At 44.7% G+C, this 25,605-nt stretch overlaps 2 protein-coding genes across 2 annotated transcripts; both read left to right on the top strand.

The window, feature by feature from the left end:
* Positions 1–5,843: 5,843 nt before the first annotated feature.
* On the top strand, positions 5,844–14,450 carry cplx3b (complexin 3b). Its single transcript, XM_020654596.3, has 3 exons — positions 5,844–6,557; positions 10,361–10,448; positions 10,657–14,450. Exons 1-3 carry the CDS (start codon positions 6,400–6,402, stop codon positions 10,879–10,881), a joined length of 471 nt encoding a protein of 156 aa, XP_020510252.1. The 5' UTR covers positions 5,844–6,399; the 3' UTR covers positions 10,882–14,450.
* A 3,193-nt stretch (positions 14,451–17,643) lies between these two features.
* si:ch1073-459b3.2 (growth arrest-specific protein 1) lies at positions 17,644–22,139 on the top strand. Its single transcript, XM_020654597.3, has one exon. The coding sequence runs from the start codon at positions 18,498–18,500 to the stop codon at positions 19,248–19,250; it is 753 nt and encodes a 250-aa protein (XP_020510253.1). The 5' UTR covers positions 17,644–18,497; the 3' UTR covers positions 19,251–22,139.
* Positions 22,140–25,605: the final 3,466 nt, after the last annotated feature.

Genomic DNA, 25,605 nt, shown 5'->3' with positions numbered 1-25,605 from the left:
TCCTAAGTCTCTGACTAGACTCTTCTCCTCTGTCGCCCCCCGGTGGTGTAATGAACTTCCAAACTCCATGTGATCTGCAGAGTCCCTCTGCACCTTTAAGAAAAAGCTAAAGAGCCAGCTCTTTCATGAATACCTACTAACTTAATGATGATGGTCTCCATATTATTGATGATGATGATGGTAATGACGATGGTTTTTGTTTGATAACGACGACTTATAAGATGGTTTCTATACTGATTAGAGCTCTCAAGAACTGCCCTCAATGTTGTGCTTTGCCTCTGCTCACTTCCTGTCAGCACCTGTGTGTCCAATCAGACTCAAAGCTGATCGTTTGCTCTTACTGACATTGTTCCTTTTTTTCTAGATCCTTGCTTGTGTTGTACTTACTCTCTGATGTACGTCACTTTGGATAAAAGTGTCTGCTAAGTGGAGAGAAGTAGTTCCTCAGGTGGTAACTTATTACCTACACACGCTACTGCTAAGTGGATCTGGATTGCATCCAATGATCCCGACCTTCGATGTGAGCGCGCTAACAGAGTGGAAGAACATCAGGCTCGATTTGACAAAGACAGGGAGACAAATAAGGTTACAATCCCAGTTGATGCAGATTTAAAAAGTCAAAGGTTCAGAGGTTAAGTGGTCTGTCTTTTGCTCTTTGCAGGGCCCTGATATTCAGCTCATGGGGGTGTGGTTGATGTTAGCTGGGGGGACAGTTTCCAGGCTGACATGTGGTAAAGTTCAACACCTCGTAGACAGCCTGCGGGGCATCAAACCACCGCCGCCGGGGTGACTCGCTGTCCACCATATGGTGCCATGCTGCAGTGACCTCACCTGTCTGTTCCATCTCTGACGCAGGTCGAAATAAAACCTCAGCGAATCGTGCTCTCCTAACCAAACAGCCAAAAACTAGTTTGTCACGCAGCACACAGAGCACTTTTCACTTCTAATGGGATTAGTGTGATATTTGTCATCTCATGAGTGGGCTGCCTCTCACACCCTGATTTCCTCAAGACAGACATCCCACAGCGACTTGCTAATGGCGTCATCCCGCCTGTGTGATTTTTAAAAAACTCCCTGAATGTGCACATTGTTCGCTGTGAGGCACACTTGTTTGACGAGTCTAATCCCTTGTCATCCCATGTCGAAGGAAAACAAAAAGATGCAACACTTGGCTGCAGAGGATCAGTGTGTGTGTTTGTGTGTTTGTGGAGGTGCACGTAAACCCATCTCTGCCGTTCCCACACAAGCTCCTATAATCCCAGAAGATCAAGTGGAACGAGGCTGAAGTGTGACTGGGCGGGAGCCAGCCTGACGTCTTCAGTGAGGTTGACTCACACCCCTCATCACTTCCTGCCGTACAGCCGCTCTACGTCGTGCTTCTGTAAACTTCTCTTGGTTTATTTTGTCCCAGTTATATCCAAAAACATTCCAGTACAAAACAGACTTTGTGAGATGTGTGAGTTGGACGAAGTTGAAACGGAGTCCCGTCTTCTTTTGCATTGTACAAAATATGACGATTATTGTTTCATGAAGTAAAATCAGAAATATTGGGGCGGACAGATGTGCAGAAACTGGAACGGCTGTTTAAGTTTGATGTGTTTAAACTTGCTAATTTTGTTTCAAAAGCTTGGAAAAGAAGACAAGCTATTCTGTTTAATTAGTTTGACTTCTTGCTTTCTCCTTTTCTTTCTTGAAAATGAATATAGTTTACCTAGTGCACTCTGATCCAGGAACGTTTTTAATTTACACACAATAATAAAATAAAAAACTAAACTAAACTAAACTATTATAATCTACGTTTTCATCTCGATTTAGAGCAGAGATTTAAGACAACTAATGACAGATGTTTAGAACGTGTCAGGTTGGCGTGCAGCCATGTGTGGATTTCACAGTTAACATCTGTGTGAAAGCTTCGCATGCACTTCTATGTCATGCATGCTGAAAATAGACCTTAACAGTTCATTTTCCACCGTGCAGAGAGACATCAATCAAAGCCGAGTAGGTAATTTAAATTAACTGTGCAGAAAGCAGGCAGCTGTGACAGAACAACACTTTTTAAATCAGCTCTTGTGAGTAATGTGAAGGTTCATTTCAGAGGCATGAGCTCCCGTTTTTGTAATCAGCTGATTGAAACCTCGTTCTGAGCGGCGAGCTCTAAAGTACCTTGTTAGGTTGCAAATGTCACTGATAGTGACGTTTTCAGAGACCGCTGCCACAAAAAAAAGCTTCTTTGTCAGTGTGGTGAGCATGAGCCGCTCAATGAATCTACATTTCTTTCAGTTTTTTGTTCATTGCTCGTATAATAATTAATGTCTCAAGACCGCACCAAGTGCTCTGACAGCATGGGGGGGGGGGGGGGGTGGTAATTTCACCACCAGGGGGCTCTCTATCAAAATAATAACAAAAGACAACGTCGAAGCTGGCGGGGAATCATGCTACACCTTTCAGCACCCCTGATGAAAACGACCTCCAAGTTGACCAAAGTCGAGACGAACGAGCGAAAAGCGAATACAGGAGTAATGTGGTGACGAAAACAAATGTTCAGATTTGAGTTTTTGCCGGGTAATGGTCTAACCCTGCCACACAGCAGGCCATCTCATTTGTATGAAAGAATCAAGAGTTTGAGTTCTGTGTCTCAATGAGCTGAGCTGACAGCCAGCAGCACCCACCTGTCTCTAATAACAACAACGCCCCTAATTATGCATACCTTTAAAGAGGACATACTATCCCCCCTCCTCCACCTTTTCAAACAGTCCCCCTGTGGTCTAAATGAAACATCTGTGCTGTGCTTTGGTCAAAATATAACATGAATCAAGCACCAGAGGAGGTTTGTGACCCTGTATAAACCAGCTCTCTCAGAACGCTCCGTTTTGGTGTGTGTGTCTCTTTAAATGCAATGACCCCCCCCTGAGTTTTCCCCGTAGACATCACTCCTCTGTAGAGAGAATAAAAATGGTGGACCTATGTAAAAGTTTTGCTCTAGGCTGGGGGTGGAGTCCATGGGTGGAGATACCAGGGGAGGGGAGGAGATTTTCTTTTTTACCAGAATCCCACTGTGACATCACAAGGACAGCAAATATGAAACGGAGCATTTTTCTCTGTCTTGTAAGACTTATGCAGACCACAAACAAAGGACTGGATGGTTTATTTCACATGTTGTGGGTCAGTAGACTCTCAGGTTACCCAGATATATGTTCAGAAACACTGTACAAGTGAATTTCTAAGATTTAAAACACCTTAGACTTGTATTTATGTTTTCAGTTAACAACATAAAAGTTGTCCTGAATAAAGGAATGCGCTACAGCTTTTTTACAAGGTATGGGGCCTAATCTTTAGCCCTTTTCATAGGGCAATTCCACAACAGCACCATAACGAAGCTCTGCCATCATTACATCTTTAAGACATTCAAATTGATTCCTCATTGGCGTAATATCGGTGTCCCAGTCTGTGGATTCATATCGCTTTACGCACTTGAGGAAGCACGGGAGAGAACAGCACCGTGGGAGATCCACATGCCCACAAACAGAGCCTCATAACGATGACAACAGCAACAACATAATGATGATTAAATCGAATAACAAAAGTTTTTTTTAACTATAATTTGTCCAAGAACTGTGTTAGATTGTGTTATTCCCATTATGGATGTGATCTAATAACAAGCGACCAAAATATGCAATTACTGTGTGAGGGATTTTGAATAATTTATCTTTCAGACTGATCCAGAAATAAAAGCCCAATAAACGTTTCAAAATGCAGAAAATGACGTCATTCTTTCCTTTTCTCTCCCCCCTGAGAATCACCTCTTGAGCCAACTATTTGAGGCGGCTGTGGGTCAGCGGTAGAGTTGGTCGTCTTTCAACTGGTAGGTCCGGGGTTCGATCCCCAGCTGCATGCCCGATGTGTTCTTCGGCAAGACACTTAACCACAAGTTGCTCCCCCTGCTTCCCGTTGATTATGAAAAGTCCACCTCTACAGTGTTTTTGAACATATATCTGGGTAACCTGAGTGTCTACTGACCCACAACATGTGAAATAAACCCATCCAGTCCTTTGTTTGTGGTCTGCATAAGTCTTACAACACAGAGAAAAATGTTCTGTTTCCTGTCCTTGTGATGTCACAGTGGGATTCTGGTAAAAAAAAAAAAATCCCCTCCCCTCTCCTGGTATCTCCACCCCCAGCCTAGAACAAAACTTTTGCGCATGTCGGCCATTTATATTCTCGCTACAGAGGAGTGGTGTCTACGGGGAAAACTCATTGCATTTAAAGAGACACACACACCAAAACGGAGCGTTCTGAGAGAGCTGGTTTCTACAGGGTCACAAACCTCCTCTGGTGCTTGATTCATGTTATATTTTGACCAAAGCACAGCACAGATGTTTCATTTAGACCACAGGGGGGCTGTTTGAGAAGGTGGAGGAGGGGACTGTTTGAAAAGGTGGAGGAGATCATATGTCCTTTTTAATACTGATGGTCACTTTACACAGCTGCCTCTACCATCAATGTGTGAATGTGTAGGTGTGACCTGCGGTGTAAAAGTGTAACCATCCATTAACAATGAACTCTAACTTAGCCCCCCCCCCCCCCCCCCTCAAACTTTTGACTCTGGGTCTGTTTGGTCATCAGGAGTGGCGTCCTCTCATGATGTGTGTTCAAAAGGATCCAGAATCTTGCTAAACTTGTCAGGCTTGTCTGTCACCGTGTGAAGGTTGTATTCTCCTTCGATGAAATGTGAGAACTCCATCATCGAGAGTGGTTTCTGTAATTTACATCAATTTATATTAAAACCTCCTGCGGTGTTGCTCCCGGATCACCTGTAGTCCGGGGCTCGGCGCTAAATCCATGAAGAAGTGAGTGAGATCTGAGCTGGGAGATCACGTGTGTGAACATATCTTCATGATTTCATGTAGAAACACGCTGGTTAGGCAAATTCATTCTTCTTATTAAATTTCACAGAGATTACACTCCTGATCTCGTTCGCTTGTGCTACATTTCAATCTTTTTCAGTGGTGGCAGCTTTGAAGTGTGGGGGGAGAGATTTCAAAGTGAGCCAGGTGCGGGGCTAACGGGGTCCTGGCTATAAGCCTGTGACAAAAAAGACACTAAGACGAGCTCCGTCTCTCCTGATCCACAGGGACCGAGAAAGTAGGCCAAGCTCGGTGTCAGACTGCTGCGAGGATCAGGACTGAAGTTGTTGACTTGTAATCAAAGTTCCCCCTTTTCACACTTTGGGATGTCAAGAGCGCGTCAGAGACAGGTTTTTAAAATATTCCTCTCACACACACATGTAGGTCACATTTTTTCAGAAGTGAGGCTTTCCAAGCTGAACACTGCGTCACACGGCGTCATCCAGAAGCATTTTATATTTAAAAAAAGCATCTTTTCTGGAGATGGAGGTTGAACTATTAAACCGTCTAACCCCATCAAACACACAGCCGCAGACACATGAGAGGACTTTGCACAGAAAATCCTACAGGATGGCTAACAAGCATGAGACACTGATATCATAAACTACACACACATGAGTCACTACTGGATATTATGGTGATGCAACTGGACGTCAAATTTCTAATTTTAGGATGCCATGTCTACTTCTTGAATGTTAGAGGAAGGGAATATTTACATGAGCAGATTCTCTTAAAGATGCATTAAAAACACACACACTCGTTCTTTCAGAAGAGCTTTTCTGGTCCATCATACAAGATTCCTACTGGAGGAGACAGAACCTCATCATTTCTGAGTGATTAAGTCAATAAGCAGATCTCACGCTGTTGGTTAATGGACAGCCATTTGACTAATTTGCAATTAGGAAGCTCTTTGTGAGTGTACACACAGTAAGTTCGGCTCCAGCGCGCAGATGACCCTGAGACAGACAAGAGGCACCAAAAAACCCGCCAGGAGACACTGAGGCTCGGTCACGTGTTTGTTTGTCCCCTCGCGGAGCCCTGCCTGACTCCATCGTGAGTTATAATCAGACGGCGAATCACGGGAGCAGCCCACGCTCCCCCGACGCGCGCCATGCGAGCGCACACCCCAGTCCGGCGGTGCTTGGGATTGGGCGGAGGGAGGGAGTGGTGGCTGCGGACGGAGTCACAGGATTGGTAGAGTTCAGCGCCAAACTTGTTGACTCATAACTGAGCTCCATCCTTCACGGCGCGGAGCTGTCCACGGCCACTGGTGCTGAAACTGCACGATTTTTGACGCGCTGTTGGAATATTTCCGACTTTTATTTCTCGCATCGAGTGTTTGAAAGTTAAATAATCCCCGTGCTGCACGTCCGGGCGTTTTGTTTTTACGCGTCACTTTGACGGATACTCAAACGCCGTCACCGCTCTGACAAAGAGCGCATCAAGCCTTCCAACTTCTTCTCCGATCTAGCAGAGGACTCCCCGCGTCGCAGCCATGGCTTTCATGGTCAAACACATGGTGGGAGGACAGCTGAAGAACCTGACAGGCGGACTGACGGAGGAGAAACCTGAAGCGGAGAAAACGGACGCGGCGGCGCAGGGGATGACCCAAGAGGAATTCGAGCAATACAAGGAACAGTTAGAGGAGGAAAAGTAAGGCAATGATTGAAGCTTCTGTGTTGTAAAGTTGTAAAAGAAAAGCCTACAGTATTTGTTTGGGATGGCAGATTTTTTTAACAGCGCGTTTTTCGTGTGTAAATATCAGCGCGCTCCCAGTGCGCGATTTTACGCATCAGTGAAATAACACGAGCGCTCCTCACACAGCTGCTCCTCTCGCCCTGCAGGGACCTCTGTGTCTCTCCGCTTCAGTAAAGTGTGTAGCTACGATTTTTTTAATTTGGGATTCCTGGAATCGTTCTTCCACGGTAATGTGTTCATGCCCGGAGCGAAATATGTGCCCACTGCTGCGCGTGCGACTGAGGAGCGAGGCAGACCTGGTGGAAAATAAAGTGTGTTCATTAAAACCTTTAATTTAGATGATTTCATTCTGGAGAAAAACAACAGAAGGCTTATAGAAAAAGTAGCAGTAAACCATCCTGTGTGATATTTCTTGATATTCATTTATATGTGGGTGTGATCTTTCTTGCATAATGACGTCATCAACAGCCTAAAGAATTAGATTTATTCAGATATTAGATGGTATGGACTCTTTAAAGCTCGATGTTTTTGGTTGGTTGACATTTTAATATCTTTGCAGATGTTGTGTTATCATGTTTGCTTCCATCATCTTCATCTTCATCTTCATCTTTGTTCTTTTAACATACATGTCTCCCTCACTGTGATATTGTGTGATGGTGTTCATCTCCCCCAAGCCACTGGAGGACAATACAAGGTAACGGCAAGGTCATACGACAAAACAAGAGTTCACCCTGCAGACAGAAACTCACTACTGATTAATGTGATGCTCCCTTGGAGCTGGACTCAACAAACCCCATAGAGGAGACGTTCACTGACCTGGTCGCAGAATCGGTTAGCAGAGATTATTAACATGAAGTAAAGACTTCAAATGCAAGTTTTTAGAAAAAGCAGCAGATTTAGATTGTAAGATATCAGGAGCTCTCTTTACTGGAATGTGTGTGTATCATAAAGACAGTTATCCTGCAATGCCTCGTTTCCATGAGCGAGAAAAACACTTGACAAACAATTTGACAACATCTGCAGACACTTTAAGCTCAAGTGGGAAGTGAAGACCTAATTCGGGCAGTGTTAACGCCCATTGCATCCCACTAACGCTCAGGAGGAGACATGTTCAGACGCTCAGCCTGCTCTGCCTTCATAATGTGTGTGACCTTCAGTGGTGCTGAGTTATTAGTCAGAGGCACTAAACATGAGCATAGATCACCAAGAAGGCCTCGCTGCTCACATTAGAGAGGAATCAGGTTGGAGCGGGAGCGGGGGCTGGGTTTCTCTCTCTCTCTCTCTCTCTCTGACATGTCACATGGAGACATTTTATCACCCTCAGCACCACAGTGACATCCCTGGTCATCTGATGCCCTTGAGAGGGGAAGACACACAGCTCTGCTCATTGGCTGCAAGTGAGCGCTTCATGCACGGGTCCGTGTGCCATTTGGTGTCTGGACCGCTCATGTTAATTTAAAGTGAGCTCGTGGCTCGCATGGACAGGCCCCCTGAACGCAGCATCTCCAGATACAACGACCTTCCTCTGACACATTGGGTGCAAACACTTTTGCAAAACACGCCCGTGGTCGTCCAGTGTCCCTCTGACTTTAGATTACGCTGCTGATTTGAGCCTTCCAGACGTACAATGCAGCTTTGAAATACATCATGCATGCTGGTTATTTTGTTTTTAAAGCACTGACTGTATTTCACAGACTCCATTAGATGTGGCCTTTAGTTTGTTAAGCAGTAAATCATGTTGTCGAGGCATTTATAGCAAATTTGAACAATTTACGAGGGACTATTATGAACAAGAATGAAGCCCTAAATATTCCAGTGATGTTGGAGTGGAGAGGGCACAGCAGCAGCCTGATGCCCGCCCTCTGCTGGAGGCTGTGCATACTGCAGGCTGGATTGTTTAGAAGATAAGCATGGCAACATGGCTTACAGATACATCTACAGAGACACATTTGTATATTTTTAGAAAATGGACTTGGTGCATCTCTACAGCTCTGAGTGTCAAGAAGCAGCTTTTATGTTGTTTTCAAGCCTTGAAAGAGGAAATCTCTCCAGATTAGAGAGGCAAACTACAACACTGCACATCTAAATGGAGGTAAATCCTGGATAAGTGTGACGGGTTGACAGCTATGGGGGAGCGGTATTGAGTGCAGTTAATAGGTTACCTCTAGTAGTCCACATCTCCAGAGGGGGGAATACATCCCTCTCAGGACTGGCAGGAAGCTGCATCTAAACATAAGCAGGGCATCTCTTCCTGCTTCATCTCCCCCCCCTTTGGCAACTCTGCTGCCGCTGCTCCGCCTTCTGCTGGCTCCACACACACACACACACACACACACACACACACACACTGTAGTTAGCATGAAGAGGAGGTCATGCTAAGCTCAAAGGCCTCAAAGGTTCAAACTTTACTTTTTAAGGAGAAATCTGACATAACAAACTTTGATTTTCTTTATTTTCAGATAAAAGTTGTGGTTTGTTTTTTTAATTTATTTGGGGAATTTCTCTTTTTAAGTGTGATGCATGAATGCCAGCAAGTTGCTAATGCTAGTTAGCTTTGCTGTTTAAGAAAATACATTTCTGAGCAGGCTGTTCAAATTGAGTGGATCTATATTTATGTCACAGACTGTATTAAACATGGACGTAGACTCAGTGATGTCACCTTTTGGTTTCTGAAGAGGTGCTTTGAAGCCAAACTAAGGCGGTCGTCATTTTTTAAATGCTGACTATACCTTACTTTTTGGCAAAGCTAAAACAGACAAAGAGGTGGAGTTGGGACTGACCTTCAAGGTCCAGTCAGTAAGATGTGTAGAGAGTGAGATGATAAAGGTATCTTACTATCTGATCAGACATTAAGGAAACATGCTATGTTGAAGTGCTGGCTTCTCTGACAACAATGCAGCAGCCAGTATGTCCTCCTTCTAACTTTACATTCTGCTCCTGAATGCTCTGGATTTGTTTGGACCAGAGAAGGTAGGCGCTTTTAAGGCGGCGACCCCCACACACGGCCGTTTAGGACACCCCTCGGTTTACCAGATATGAGAGCAGTTATCAGGTCAACAGGTGTTGCAGTGATGGAAGCGGTCAAGAGAAGTGGTTCAGATAGAAGTGATTGTACCCGACCTAAAAAGCCTCTGCATGTTTCTAATAAGCTCCACGAGCAGAAACGTGCTCAAACTAGGATCAATATTGGAGATGCTTTTGAAAAATGGAGAGAGGTTAGAACACAGAAAGGTTTACAGACCCATGCAGAGCTGGATAAACACTGAAGCTTCAGAGTCCACCACATGGTGACCTGAGTGAGCATCCACTCTAGAGAGGGGGGGGGGGGGAAGACAGCTCTCTATGATGTTTAGAATCTGGACCCATTTTAAACACTAGGTGTCAGAGTTACATATTAGTCATTTAAGCCTCTGGGGGAACAGCTACAACATGCCCGCCTTCCAGTCGACTCAGCCAAGCCCCAAATTATGCACATTTATGACAAACTCCTGGGCCAAAATGGAGTGTACCAATAAAAAAAATTAACAAAAAATGTTGGTATCAGGCTGTAAACATGTTTATTCCTGTTATAAAAATGGGCATGTTAGTGTGGGGCCTACTGGGAATTCCTTGGCTTTTCAAGCCAGCCTCATGTGGACACTCAAGGAACTTCAGTCTGTGCACTCCCTCTGCGGCTTCATTTTTCAACACCTGATGATGCAGTTAGATAGATTTATATAATCTGTGACACTGAGACAACTTCTCCGTCTTTCTTGCAGACAAGAGCGAGAAGCCAATTTTGCCCAGAAGAAAGCTGAGAGAGCCACGGTTAGAAGTCACTTCCGGGATAAGTACCGACTACCAAAGGTAAACTGACCCTGTTCTCGTTTTTGTAAACACATGAACGATGATTGCATTTACTCAACAAGATAACTATCTTTGTTAAAAACCACCACAGGCGTGCAGCCACATACTTTTCTATAAAACGCAGTCAGATTTGAACTTGTTGTGTTAACTTTCTTTGTCCTCTTTTTCTCCCGTCCTGGGTGTGTCTGTGTGGACATGCCTGCATCAGAACGAGCTGGACGAGACCCAGATCCAGCAGGCGGGGGATGACGTCACGTTGCCCACAGAGCTGGCCAAGATGATCGCCGAGGACAACCAGGAGGAGACACACAAGCAGTCGGTGCTGGGCCAGCTGTCCAACATCCAGAACGTGGACATCGACCAGCTGAAGGACAAAGCGCAGGCCACGCTGGAAGACCTCAAAAAGCAGACGGAGAATTGCAGTCTCATGTGATCGCGCAGAAGTTTAGAGTTTCACTTGTACAAATATTTTTTCAAAAGGCAGAGCTGCTCTGGGGGGTAAAAACATATTCTCATTGCTTAGGAGGAATATCAGACGACTGAGCCGCGTAATAACAGTTTTTGTAGCTGTGCAAAAGTTTAGACAGAAATCATGCACAAAAGAGAGCGAGGCACGAGAAGAGCAAGTCGTACTTACTGGAACAAATAATACGGGCATACCAGATGACCTTCAGATCTCCTAAAAAATCATGAATGTCATTTATATTTGTCAATGAAATTAGCCGCTTAGCTCTCTGAAAGATTTGCTCTCTGGCTCCTCCCACTGAGATTATATTTGCCTTCAGAGCAACTCCTCCTCTCAGAAATAATCCTCCGTCTTTCCTTTGCCTCCCTCCCTCTCTGTACCTCACACACCCGGTGATAACACAATATGATTCTGCAGCAGAGGTCTCAGGCGTATGTGTGTGTGTGTGTGTGTGTGTGTGTGTGTGTGTGTGTGTGTTACCTTGCTCCCCAAACAACGCAGCAGATTATTTCACAGAAAAACGAGTGCACATCTTCAGTGAGATCAGCTGTTTGTTTGAGCCGGAAACACACACGGATGATTCTAGCTCACACTACAGGCTGCACGTGCGACATGTGGATTCAGAGTCTTGTGAGTTTTGTGATTTCGGAGTTGGAGGTTGTTTTTTTTTTATTTTTTATTTTATTTCTTGCACAAAAGCACAAAAATGAAGAAAGGTGCAATATTAATTAAAAGCAACAAAAAAAAGGCAGATTTTTTGTCATAAGTAGCTTGCTGTTGTCGACCACCTGGTGCCCTGACGAACACATTCTGTGTGCTGCATTTATTCCTAGTTTGAATCTTTTTCCTGAACATATCATTATAAAAAGCCTTTGAGTTCAGCTTTCTCCATACTTCAGCGTGCCTTGGTTTTTCTTCTCTAGATCTCAAACACCCGTAAGCTACTTTTTACAAAGACTCTTCCTCGTATGCGTTTGTTTTGGGCTGAGCGTTTCTTACTTTTTCAGATTGACTAAAAGCAACAACTGATAATGTTGGAGAGCAGGAATAGAGTTAGCTGCGTGCAATAAGTGTGCTCCAAAGGTTCACCTAGAATCGACTTAAGCTGCATGAGGAGCAAATCTGCGTTTTTTGGATTGGAGTGGAAACTCTTTCTTTTCCTTAAGGGGAAATCTGGTTTGCAAACTGAAGTGCACACAACCTACACACATTATACAAAATGCACAAAGACACACAACACATATCTCTCCTGGATGTGATAATGATAGACGTGCAGTGAGATATGAGACACACAGTCCAGGAGTCCACAGTGTGTTTGCAATGGAAAGGAAGCGTACATGTTTAAAAACCTGATGGCTGAAGGAACACATGACCTCAGATCTGCACCACGATGTAAAAAAAAAACCTTAAAAGCTGCTCGGATGAGAGAGATGTAAATGCTTTACGAGTTGTATGTTGACAAAACTTTGACTTACGTAAAGAAAAAAAGGCACAAATATGTAATACTGCGTACCTGCGGTGTGAGTAAATCCACATTATGTTGTGTAAGATGTAAATGTATCTGCTGCTTGCACATGCTGTCAAACAGCGGCTCATCTGTTTTCATCAGAAAGTGTTGTCGACCCGCCCACCTAACCATCGGCCTGTCCTCCATCTCATTGATCCCTGCGTCTCAGTGGTGACTGTCTCGTGCTGGTGGATTCGTGTTGCTTAGCTGATGTGATATTTCTAGTGGCGTCTTTGTTTGAAAAAAAAAAAAAAAAAGTAAAAAAGAAGCAGAAGCTCAAACTGTGGCAGAGAAACACACAGCGCAGTCACCGTGGGCTTACTGTGCAAACTCAGTGTTCTGTCCACGTTGTTTTCAAGACATGTATAAAAGCAAAGGGAGTGGAGAGGGGATGTCGTCGGTGTTGTTGTGTGTTGAATCCGTTTGCGCTACATTTGGCCTGTGTGTGATTTTATGTAGCTGTGGTGCCGAGAGTGACGTCAGTTTTCATCTCATATCTGTCCCCTGTCTCTGCTCAACGTGATGTTAGCTGCCAAAACACAGCTTGCTTTGAGAACACCGCAAAAACTCAAAACCTACCCAGTCAATCTCTAACATCATAAGTATCTTATTAAACCTGGTAGAAGCCACGTTCACCTGGCAGGTTCAGGTAAACATCATAAATCGAGATATTACAAACACAACGTGAGGCCTGAATTGTGTGTAATACGTAAAAACATAAATGCTAATGCTGCAGGGGCGTGTCCAGACTTTTCTCACCGGGGTGGCCCACCTACAGAGCGCTGACGTTTGCAGGGGTGGCCTGATGCATTTGGGCACACACACATGCAAAATAAATTAAAACATTTAGACTATTTCTTTCTCTCTTTCTTGTGCAAAGTCAGAATTGTAAGCACTTGGAAAATGTCATGCTAACTCTTGCATGCTGTCCAACTTGCAAAAATACATTTATTTGCAATTTAGTCGATTTCCTGTCAGACAGTGTGCACGCGTTTCTCTTTGAACATTTTTATGGAAAGAGCAAAAACAGTAAACTGAAAGAACTTCCACAAGCCCATTGAAAACAGCCAGGATACTAGATTTGTACTTAAGCCCGCCTCTTATTAGGCAAAATAGCCAATCATAGATTTGGATTTTGGGGGTGGATTTCAAGGGGGGTATTTGTTACCCATCTGGACACGCCCCTGCCAATGCAGCGATTTAAATCTACGTAAAGTATCTTGAATAAAATGTACTTATTTAAATAATTTTAAGACACTCAACTAGTAAAGTTAGCTTCCCCCATTGGCAGATATTTGTTTTTATTAGGAGTGTATTAAGGCTTTATTTTCTGCTTTTTATACCTTGATATAAGATGTTTATCTGGATGTGGCAGGAGAATTTAGATAAAGACACTTTCTAAGATTGGAGTTTTTGCAGTGTATTCTTTTTACCTAAATCTTCTTTTGACATGTACGTGTTTGATTTGAGAAGTTTGTGCAGAGAGATCGTTTTTTTTATGATGAGTTGTGATGTCTTTGTTGTGTGTGTGCCAAAAACTACTTGCTGAATGAACACAGAGGCAACGCGCTAAATATTTTTCAGTCCAGTGGTCGTCGTCATGTGATAGGTAAACTGTGTCGTTACAACATTTATTCTAAAGCAGAGGAAGAGTTGCAATAAGTCCTTTTATAATAGAGGTAATAACACGTCTGTCATGCTTTGATCATGAGAGATCGTAAACGGTCGGAATAGAAGCCATAATGTGAAATGTTTGCCATGTGTGAGTGTGTGCAAAAAACTTAATTATTCAATAACTCAATAATAATACTGACAATATTGTTAATAAGCAATTGTATCCTTTTTGTGTTGTCATCCTACAAGTTCTTGAGCTTATTTTTGCCGGAAACGGTTTGCCATGACACCGCTGTCGCTCCTCGTTCTTCAACTGTTTTTGTTGTTTCACAGTCGCTCCATCATTCTGTCTCTGAGGGTACATCGATGATTTTTTCAGTTGTAACCGCAATAAACAGATTTTTAGGAAAATAAACCTCTCGCTGTGTTCTGTGATTTTTCTTTTGACACTGTGCAGTTTGAGGCGATTTGAGGCGCAGTCCTGTAACCCGAACACCAGGGGGAGACAAAAACACGCTCACCACTACAGAAGAATGAAAGAGGATGAAACCCTCTATAAAGACATGTTCCTAATAAAGTATGCTGGTACGTTTAAGCATGATGTGTGGGAAACATCTTCATTCTGCATCAGGCGAGTCTGTAGAGAGCTGTGTGAATAAGAAAGCAAACATAAGAAAATATTTATGAATGGTTGAGCTGCAGGTACCCGGGGCTGTATTCACAAAGCCTCCTGAGTACAAAGAGCCGCTCCTAGTGACAAAGAAGATTCTTAGAATCAGGACATTTTCTAAGAATTTCAACTTACAGTTCAGACTAGATCCTGGTAAAAATGAAAGTTATTCTCAAAGCGTCTCAGCCATTAAGAGAGCTGCTAAGGTGTGGAGGAGTGAGGAGGACTTCAACAGGATGAAGAGTTTCTGAAGCTGAGGACAAAATAGAGAAATGTTCTTCAAACACGACGTGAAGAAGAATCTTTTTGACTCAAAGTCAAACAGACAAAAAAGATTTGTGCAGACATTTCAATCCATCGCTGACTTTTTTCCAATGAAAAAAATATATATTTAGGAGTCTTTATCTATAAATCCCATTTTCTCCAATATTCTTTTCCCTTCTCTTTTTGAAGTCGCAGGACAAAAGTCATTTTTTTCCATGAAGATGATGGAATTCACAAAGTTCCTCAAGACATCTCTGAATTTTTTCAGAGAAAAGTGAGACATGCATGTTGACTTTCTCTCCATCTGGTTACCTCCACAGTTGCATCACATCTCTCATTAAGACCCCCAGCATGTGTACTTTTAAAGTACCTCAGTGTTCATTATCAAACAATGTCTGATTCATTTTTTTTGGAACTAATCACAGCTTCTGAAAAAATGTGTCATACCTAGCAACAGGGTCGACCTCGCCCTTCTCACTAAGGTCAAAGTTTCGGATCCCTTCTGAAAAGCCACAGATCAGTTTGGAGCCTTTTCAGTAGACTGAACCCTTGTAGTCATTCAGTGGACACTTTTTGGGTCCGCCTCATTAGACTGAACATTTCAGCATGGAGTCTAACTTCCTGGTTTTGTGCAGTATGGTTTGGATGCATCCTTTCAGAAAATGAGTCGTAAATTAAATGTTGAATGTCACTTCACGTGCGCCTCCAAATCAAAACAAACAAGGATGAAAAAAAGATGAGGATGGATGCGGTTGGTTTGGGTAAAGCACCTTTCAAATGTTAAAGTCAGAGTTGGTCATTTCCTCCAGATACACTTTATAAGATTCTGGTTGAAGTTGTCTTTAGGTCCTGACAGAAACTAATAACTCATGTTCTCTGAAAAAGGAACAAAGAAAATCCATCATCTGTATCAGTTTGTAAGTCTGTAAAAACTTCCACCAATGTCTGCCACGAAGTACCAATCTGATGAACCAATCAGACGCCTCCCTGTCTCCCTGCTCGCTCTCTACCTCTTGTGTGCTCTAGCTCACACTCAAAGAGCGTCACCGATGACTTTAGGAGTTTATACTGAGAGTTTACTGACCGCTGAATGAGACATGAGACGACGTAGTTTCTACACAATGTAAGAGATGAGCTGAGGTCCACTTCTGGACCAGTGGCGCTCATGCATGTAAGTGAGGGGGCGTGGCTTATGAGGGAGCACACAGGAGAGGGGGTGCAGACGGAGCACTGAGGGAATGCTACTTTCAAAATCATGCTAGTTTTTGAAAATGACCAACCCTGCCTTTAATTTGTTAAATTGTTTTCATGCAATGTGAAGTTCTGTATTATTTACTGAGCCATCGTGCAGATCACATCTGAGCTGGAGTGTCAACAACATGAGGCGGGCTAATGACGTCACTACCACACTGAATGAATCAGACCAAGTAGGTCGTTGCATGTAATTTTCTAAGTAGGCCGACTTAAAATTGTGAGTTTGCAAGTCTTTGTTTTTGGACTAAAGAATTAAGCTAAGATATTATTGGGGAATAGAAAGGGTGGAAATGTTTTTTAAATATCTGCCTTCTAAGCACCCCTACTGAACAGTAGATCCTAACAGTATACAGCATGGACAAACTGTCAGATTGTTGTCCTCGCTCAGTGTCGCTCTGAGAATGTTCCTGAATAACCTCTAGGGCAAAAATTCTAAATCTATGTATTGAATTTAGATTCAACATTTGGATTTACATTTTAGATTTTAGAGTTACATTTAGACTCATCATTTAGCTTTCAAATTTACTGCTGACGTTAAGATTAAAGATTTAGATTAAAAGAACAGGATTAAATATTTAGGTTTAGATTCAACATTAAGATAAAGATTCAATATATAGATTTAACCTCAGCATCCTTTTCACATATTAACATTTGTTCAGTGATTTACGTCTTTTTTTCTCAGTGTGTAAAATGATTTAAATGTGAAGAAAATGAACTAAATGTTTAAAAAAAATAACCGTTTTTACAATGTGCACCCCATAAGGTCGGACATCCATCTGGTTCTATGGAGCTGGTGCTAAAGTGGCACAGCCCCCCCCCCCCCCACACACACACACACACACACACACCAGTTAGTTACCATTTGAATGGCAGAGAAGCCTGGCCTATTGGAAGTTTTCGAGTGCGGTGTAAAAAGGGGATGGCTGTAAAATATATTGATGCTGAACCCCCCCCCCCCCCCTCTCTCTCTCTCTCCATTGATAGGCCGCAGTGCGTGGACAATCTGCGGCCCTGCAAAGACACGGGGCCACTGCATGGCCAATCTGACACAATTGGGGTGAAACGGGCCAGAAAATACTATTCTCTCCCATTCTCCTCTTTCAATCAGGGCTTACCAAACTGTGCAGAATGAGAGGCATGACAGGGAGAGAGAGAGAGGGAGAGAGAAAGAGCGACAATTAGTGAGAGGTGAAATCCTCTGTGAGCAGGCAGTCATCGCAGAGCCCCCCCCCCCCCCCCCCCTTCTCTGTCTGGGGGCTAAGAAGGAACAGATTTGTTGGTCTGCGCTGAAAAATGGAGCAGTGAAGTTGCAGATGTGAGCTTCTTGCAAAGGAATGCGTTTTGCAAGCCCCCCTCCCCATGCATGCCTCCCCCCTTTTTTCACTTTTTGCTACAAGAGAAGCGGGGACCACACAGATCTGATGGGTTTCATGCAAGCTAAATCATAAACATTCTCCTCCAGCCTATCTCGTCCTGTACTGAGAGCTTTTCCTGCTGCAGGCCTGGAAACGGGTCCCACGGCTGACTCCTCAATGACGACCAATCGGTGGACAGGATTGTAAATGAGAGAGAGAGAGAGAGCGAGAGAGAGAGGGGGGAAGGAAAACTTTTCTTTCTTTTTTTTTTTTCTCTCCACAGAGGGAGGGGTGTTGTGTGTGTGGGGAAATGCTCGGCGGACCGTGAAGCGTAACAGCAAGAAGAGGGGACAAAGACGCACATAGCGGGACAGAAAGCGACAGAAACAAACCTCCAACAACTCGTAGAAAAAAAAAAAAACGAAAACACAGACATTTGTGGATTGAGGGATCAAACATGGTAAAAGCTGGGGAGAGGAGTCTGAGCTTACAATGTCACGACAGATGAGTTCAAGTGTACAAACGGAGTCGTGGACGATAAGTGAGGTTTGGAGTGTGCGTTAACTTTTGGATAGACTCCGCGGCGCGTTTCTGCAGCGGTGGCGTGGAGCTGACTCAGGCTGCACTTTGGAGAATGTTTCCCCACTTTTGAACGGACATGTTTCCCGGATTTACTCACTGCACTGGCTTTACTTCTCCTGTAGCCACGCGTGGAGATTCCCCTGAGTTACATCTCGCTGCAAGGAATTTCCAGGGAAAGGCGACGCTGACGTTGTGGACCACGTTTTTCTTCGACACAGACGCATAAACATGGAATACTTGTGGAGTTAAAATCCAGAAGACTCGATGTGTGAATTGTCCTGTTCCTAGTGTGCTGGTGGAGAAAGTTCGCGTCACTGAGGTAGAACTCCATCCAAGCATGAAATGTTGGTGCAGCGCCCTGGCACTTCTCCCGTGGGTGCTGGTGGCCTTAGATGCCCAGCTGATCTGCTGGCAGGCGCTCCTCCGGTGCCACGAAGAGCCCGAGTGCGACCTCGCGTACAGCCAGTACTTAGCAGCCTGTGAAGGTAACCTCAGAGGCACGAGGAAGCAGTGTCCCAGCCACTGCATCAACGCGCTCATACGGCTGAACCACACGCGCAGCGGGCCGGACCTGGAGACGTGCGACTGCGCGCAGGACCAGGAGTGCCAGAGCGCCAAGCGAGCCGTCGAGCCCTGCCTCCCCCGCAGGCACCCGACCGACGCCGGGGGGATCGGCTGCATGGAGGCCCGGCAGCGCTGCGAGGAGGACAGCAGCTGCCACGCCTCCCTCGCGGCCTACTTGGCATACTGCGGCCAGCTGTTCAACGGCAGGAAGTGCTCCTCCAAGTGCAAAGCCACCATCCAGCAGATGCTCTTCATCCCGAACGGCGTGCTGCTCAACCGCTGTGTTTGCGATGGGGTCGAGAGGCCCTTCTGTGAAGTGGTCAAAGAGAACATGAGCAAACTCTGCGCCATAGGAGACCACACTGTTATTTCAGACCAGCCTGACGCGGATGACATGTACGAGGATGAAGACTATGACCCGAAACACGACAGAGAGGAGGTGTTCACCGACCATTCCTCTGCGTCACAGGGGTCAACCACCTGCATGACCCCTCTCTTTCTATTCTTAGCATGGCTATTACTCTGAGGTGACAGTCATTTAAACATCTGATGGATTTGTAGACAGTTTTCTGTTGAAGCAGGCAGATGAAGTCCAGCTGGAGCTGGCATGGAGTAAGTGACTTTAACGCAGGATTGGCTTTCTGTCTCAGGGCTCAAACTGCTTGATTAGAGAATCTGCAGGCCTCACTGTTATCAAAGTAAAGTCGCAGGGTGACTTAAGAACTGTTCTGACTTCTTTAGTCGCCCCCCCCCCCCCCCCCGGTCAAAGTAATCCATCTGTGTGCACATCTCAGACACTCAGGACTAAATCTTCACACATGCCTTAAACAGCTCTGAGAGATCTGCTCACTTGATACAAAGTCGAAGGAAACGAGCTGTTGTCTCAGAAGGAGTGAAATTCTTTGAGGGGTGAGGATGAGAGGAAGTGAGCCACACTGGACTTGTTGCCATCTTGTGTGTGCCTTCAACACGCTCCTGTTTGTTTGGTTTGGTCTCAGTGGTACTTGGTGAGAGTGTGGCCTTATTAAGACGTTAGACAAACATCAGAGCCGTCCAGCCTCTGTTTGCTCTGCTCTCCATTTCAGGGGGGTGGGGGGGGGGGGGGGCTCGGCATTGTTGGAGCTACCACACTTCAAATATTTGCAGGCACAGTCAAAGGACAAGACGAGGGTGTGGGATCAAGTACTGAAAATTAACTGAAGCGCCTCTCCAGCACTCTTTCTGTGGACCCCTCCCCCACATTGTTTTATTGAGCTTTTCCTGAGACAGCCCCCCCCCCCCCACCCCTACCTCTTCTTCCTCTCTACTGCCAGCCCACTTTCACGCCTTTAAAAGACCCCTGTCTTTTTTTTTTACTGCTTTCACACTCTTCAAGCAACAAGTCAGGAAACGTGTGTTGCTGGTGTGAGGAGGTCAACATAACATGCCTGGAGTTTGTCCACAACACTGAGGGAGGGGGGACACTGCACTGCTTAGTTTGTGACGTACGAGTGAAGCCCATTTTTACCATTTCTAACAACAGCGTGAAACAGAACATCTTGCATTAGTTTTTTTTCTGTCATGGATCAAAAAAGTGAATTTTATGGTTATTTAACATTTTCAGACACAAAACCAGGTCATACTGTACTGCTGCTTTAAATATTCACTGCAGCAAGAACACCCTGATCAGTGAACAGCAGCGTATTCACTCATTAGCAGTGGTTGAATGTATGTGAATTATCTTGTGTTAAAAGAGCACGAGAGTGTTGCTGAATGATAAGAGGTTACAACCAGGGGCGTGTCCAGAGGGGTGGGCAGGGGCGTCAGGGCCCCCACTTAAAAATCTGATTTTACTCCTCAGGTGTCACCCCAAATTGGCAATTTGCTTGTTAGATGCTAAAATCAGCTATGTGGGTGATGTTGTAAGAAACTGCATTTAAATAAGAGCTGACACTTTCACACGTTAATTACGATGCCATTAAGGTCAAAATGAATGCATTACGTTTTTTTAATCATATTGATCTCATGCTGTTTTGTCCCATTAAACACACCGTAGCTAAATCACCACACTGACAACAGCGTCATGAGTCAAAAGTAAAATCCACCTCGTGACATCAAACATTTCCCTTAGTCACTTTGCTCTTTATCCGTCTTTTTTTTTTAAATGTTGTAAACCTGCAATCTACCGCACATTTCTTATTTTCTTTTTAAAAAAGCATGTTTCTATCTCAACAGGAAGTAAAGTGCCCTTAGCTGAAGACAGTACAGAAATACAAAACAAAAGCATTACATTTAAAAAAAAACAAGTAAAATGGAAATACATATTAAAAATGTGATTAAAACATTTACATTCTTTGACAGCCCGAATTAAAAAGTGCTTTGAACACACGTTTATTTCATAACACCGGTGTTCAGGAGAGAAACGAATCCGTTAGAACCTGCAAGAAAATTCCTGCACACTTTCGCACTATGTTTTTGTTTGATTTTTTTTGCTAAATTTCCCTTTTTACAAGTTAGACTGTTCAGTTTTACAATAAGGCTACCTTTACGTTTGACTTTGGACATTCATCTTTTTTTAAGCCCTTAAAGAATTAAGCTAAGAAGCTTTGTTGTTGCCACTCTGTTGAAGCCGATGCTGAAGTGCAAAATCCTGCAGTTCGCCCGAGTGTCCACTAGAGGCTGGCTGCAGAAGCACAGGAAGTCACATACACAACCATTCTAAAAAAGCAGAAATTAACATGTTTACAGCCTGGTTATAAAAAACAAAACAAATAGGTGTGATTAGCTCATGTCTCGATCGACACACGCTGTACGGGGGGTGAATGTTTTGATGACTCATGATGTTTTTTTGATTTGATGAAGGATAAGCGTTATTCACATTTAGACCTGTTTGAAGGTCCTTGTATTCAAACCAGCGCCGTTTAGCAAAAAGGGAAAGTACAAACAATGTTTTTGAGCTCATGTAATGAAGATGTGTGTCTCTGCCACTTGAAATTGTGTCAAACTAATCTGTTTGTTTTGTGATGAAGTCTTTACGAATGTCGATAAGTGTTAAATTATGAAGCTAGAACAGGAAGAATGTGTATATATTTTATAAGTACAGCATATGCAGTAAAACAAACTGTAACTCACATGCAGCGAATCATTAAACACAAGAATGTAGATCAGATTTTGAGTTTTCAGTTGTTCATCTCATCGTTTCCGATCATAGCAGTAAACACTTCAGAGCAGAGTCTTCTTCGATGTGGGAGGTTTGATTTTTATAATAAAATGTTTATGAGCTGAAGCTGTGTAAGGATGTGATTTGTCCACAGTTTGAGTGTGTCCTTAAAGTCACTGTGATGTCTCCTGGACGTGTCAGGTGTGAAAGACCGAGACCTACCGAGACCGAGACCTACCCGAGACCAGAGTGCTCCGAGACCGAGACATTTAGGGGTCGAGACAGAGTCAAGACCAAGACATTTAGGGGTCGAGACCGAGTCAAGACCGAGACATTTAGGGGTCGAGACTGAGTCAAGACCAAGACATTTAGGGGTCGAGACCGAGTCAAGACCGAGACATTTAGGGATCGAGACCGAGTCAAGACCGAGACATTTAGGGGTCGAGACCGAGTCAAGACCGAGACATTTAGGGATCGAGACAGAGTCAAGACCGAGACATTTAGGGATCGAGACCGAGTCAAGACCGAGACATTTAGGGGTCGAGACTGAGTCAAGACCAAGACATTTAGGGGTCGAGACCGAGTCAAGACCGAGTCAAGACCGAGACATTTAGGGATCGAGACCGAGTCAAGACCGAGACATTTAGGGATCGAGACAGAGTCAAGACCGAGACATTTAGGGGTCGAGACTGAGTCAAGACCAAGACATTTAGGGGTCGAGACCGAGTCAAGACCGAGTCAAGACCGAGACATTTAGGGATCGAGACCGAGTCAAGACCGAGACATTTAGGGATCGAGACAGAGTCAAGACCGAGACATTTAGGGGTCGAGACTGAGTCAAGACCAAGACATTTAGGGGTCGAGACCGAGTCAAGACCGAGTCAAGACCGAGACATTTAGGGATCGAGACCGAGTCAAGACCGAGACATTTAGGGATCGAGACAGAGTCAAGACCGAGACATTTAGGGGTCGAGACAAGGAACCTCTGGAAGGGCTTGTGTGACTCGGGCTTTCTGTTTTTTTAATCAAATTGTTTTTCTAAGGACGAGTAGGAAGAGAAATATCTAAACTGGCTCTGCTTCACAAATCCCTCCTCTGTTTCTTGGAGTAAACTGAAGACACCACATTACTATGAATTGTTTCTTAAATAAGACAGATTTCATTCAGAAGTGATCTTTTGAATACTGTCAACTGTTTCCTCTATCGTCGAATCAAAAACAAATGTTTGTTCCCCACAGTATGGAAGCTAAAGTCCTCCATGCAGGCGGTCTGGTTTCAGGGTCCGACCTGTCGCTGCTTTCCCCCGCATCTCATTCCCCACTCTCTCTCTCTCTCGCTCTCCGATTTCCCGCTCTATCCACTGTCCTAACGCTATAACAAAAAGTTTAAAAAGCCCCCCAAAATACATTTTAAAACCCCCATGAATATTGTCTGTCAGGACGTCCCCGGCCTGCGTGACAACATGAGATCCTAACTCGAGTTACAGGTGGCACATTTCAACATCTCCACGCCTGGAGGAGAGCGTCTGCACAGCTTCTCCTGATATTTCTGCGACCACAGGAATCCTCGATCACGTCCAACTGTCTCTTGTGTCATAAAAAAAACATGCAGATAGAGAAACACAAAGAAAGCTAACAGCTAAAGTAAAGCATGACTCCCTCTAGTTTAGTTAGATTGTCTCTGGTCCAATCTGTCTTAACCATTGCCATGCATCTTAAAGTCCCCCGCCCCCCGCCCCCCACCCAACCTCCCTACTCACCCCGAATCTGGGAGCCAAATCAAAACAAACATGAGCAGAGCAGCCTCGGGGAGTTGAACGGGGGGATACAGAGGCAGCACTGTGCTGGAGCCCATTTTCTAAATTATCTTTATTCGACATTTCTCCGAAACCCTTCCCCCCCCCTTCAACCCCCCCCCTTCAACCCCCCCACCTGACCCCCCCCCCCCCCCGCTCTCTCTTCACCACTCCAAAGTGGGAGTGACCAGCCAGAGGATTTAGGAGGCTCTTGTCTCTCCTAGGTACAATGATCCATTCATGATAACCATCGAGCCACAGTGATCGGCTGACCTGCTCTCTGTTTTCAGTTCAGGGGTCTCTGGAGTCAAGGGCACCCGGTTTCTCAAGATCTACGACATTGGACCCCCTCATCGTGGGTGACCCTGATGCTGCTTTCACACATACAAAAAAACTCCTTAAAAAATTATTGTGATCTGCATGAGTGAACTCACTTTTACCAACATTTTTTCCTGTCATCTCCGTTGTAAATTTCCACACTAAGTCAGTGAGCCGATGTCTGAATACAGCGGATAATATTCAGGAAGATTCAGCTCAAAGTGGGTGGTCATGAGGATGTTTAAAATCCTGCAGCCAGCATGCGACTAATGCATGTGTGTAGAAAGTTTCCTTTCTGATACTGTGAAAATGTCTACATACATGTTGCATCGATGTTGAGTCAAAAATTGTCACCGTAGCGTTGGAATCTGTTGCTCCGTGTGCTAATTCCACGCCGTTCTTTTCAAATTGTCCCGCTTCCTGAGGCCCCGCCCCCCTCCTGTCTGACAGGGACCGTCTCGTGTTGTGAGGTGAATATGTGTGAGCAACTCTGGAAGATTTGAGGGGCAGGCTGCCGGCATATTTTCTAGAAATATTCAGAAGTGCATTTATGAAAATAGACAGCCCTCGTCCCCAAACTTCAATCTGAATGTCGCAGAGGCGTAGTGGGGGGATGAAGTGATCCCCTCCTCTGTACCGTCTTCAGAGGTAGCCACAGAGGCGGTACAGAGGTGAGAGCGCTGTGTGTGTGTGCATGTCTCACTGTGTGTGTATGTGGAGCTCCAGCTGTGCCGTGCTTCTGCAGCGCTCAAACGCAATCTGAATCTGAATTCACAGACTGGGACAAGAATATTACACCGTCGTGGAATCAAGACATAATGACGGCTGATGACGCCGCTTTTGCAGAAACACAGTCTGGAAAGGGGCTGGTGATGCGGAAAGCAGTCCTGAATATTTCATGTTAAATCTTCACGCACCTCCCATGTTCACTGTTGACGTCGGCGTGTAATTACACATATTCACAGTAGAGTATGAAGCCGGTGTCCTTGTGGAAATTTTTACGAGGGGTGCAGGCAGAAAAAAAATCAGGGTAATGTCGGGGTTGGGGACTTGATTCATCCACTGTCCCATTAACAGTATCAACAGAGTGAGAGAGAGAGAGAGAGAACGAGAGAGAGAAAGAGTGAGAGAGAGATGGGGGGGGGACCTGGAGGGGAAAAGGCAATAAGTAGTGTTGTTGAAGCTGCAGTGAAATGGAGGCCAATTAAGCCACAATGGCGTAAGTTGTGGTTGGGGAAAGGAGACGGACGGACCAGGGGGGAGGGGGGTGTCTCAGTGCAGGGGGGTAAGTAAGGGGAGGGGGTTAAGGTTTCCATTCAGAGCCCTACATTCTGGGTTCCATTAAGGGAGAAATAATCTGGCGCATCTCCCACAAACAAGCAACAAAGCAATCACAGGGGTCAAAATCGCGTCCAAAGTTTTCCTGGCAGCAACGAGCTGAAGTCATGATTAAAGCAGTTTGAGCTGAGCCAACGCCACGGGCACACAGTGAGCCCCCCTCCCCTCCTCCACAGTCACGCTGCTCTCTGTCCTCAGCACACAGGCTGGGAGTGATTTACACCTGGCAGGTGAATGTGATTAACCAGCTGCTGCACGGGGGTGAAAAACAAACATTAGTGTGAGTCGTGG

The sequence above is a fragment of the Labrus bergylta genome, chromosome 3, assembly GCF_963930695.1.
Source record: "Labrus bergylta chromosome 3, fLabBer1.1, whole genome shotgun sequence".
NCBI classification, from domain to species: domain Eukaryota; kingdom Metazoa; phylum Chordata; class Actinopteri; order Labriformes; family Labridae; genus Labrus; species Labrus bergylta.
This window is presented reverse-complemented; position numbering and strand designations above follow the sequence as displayed.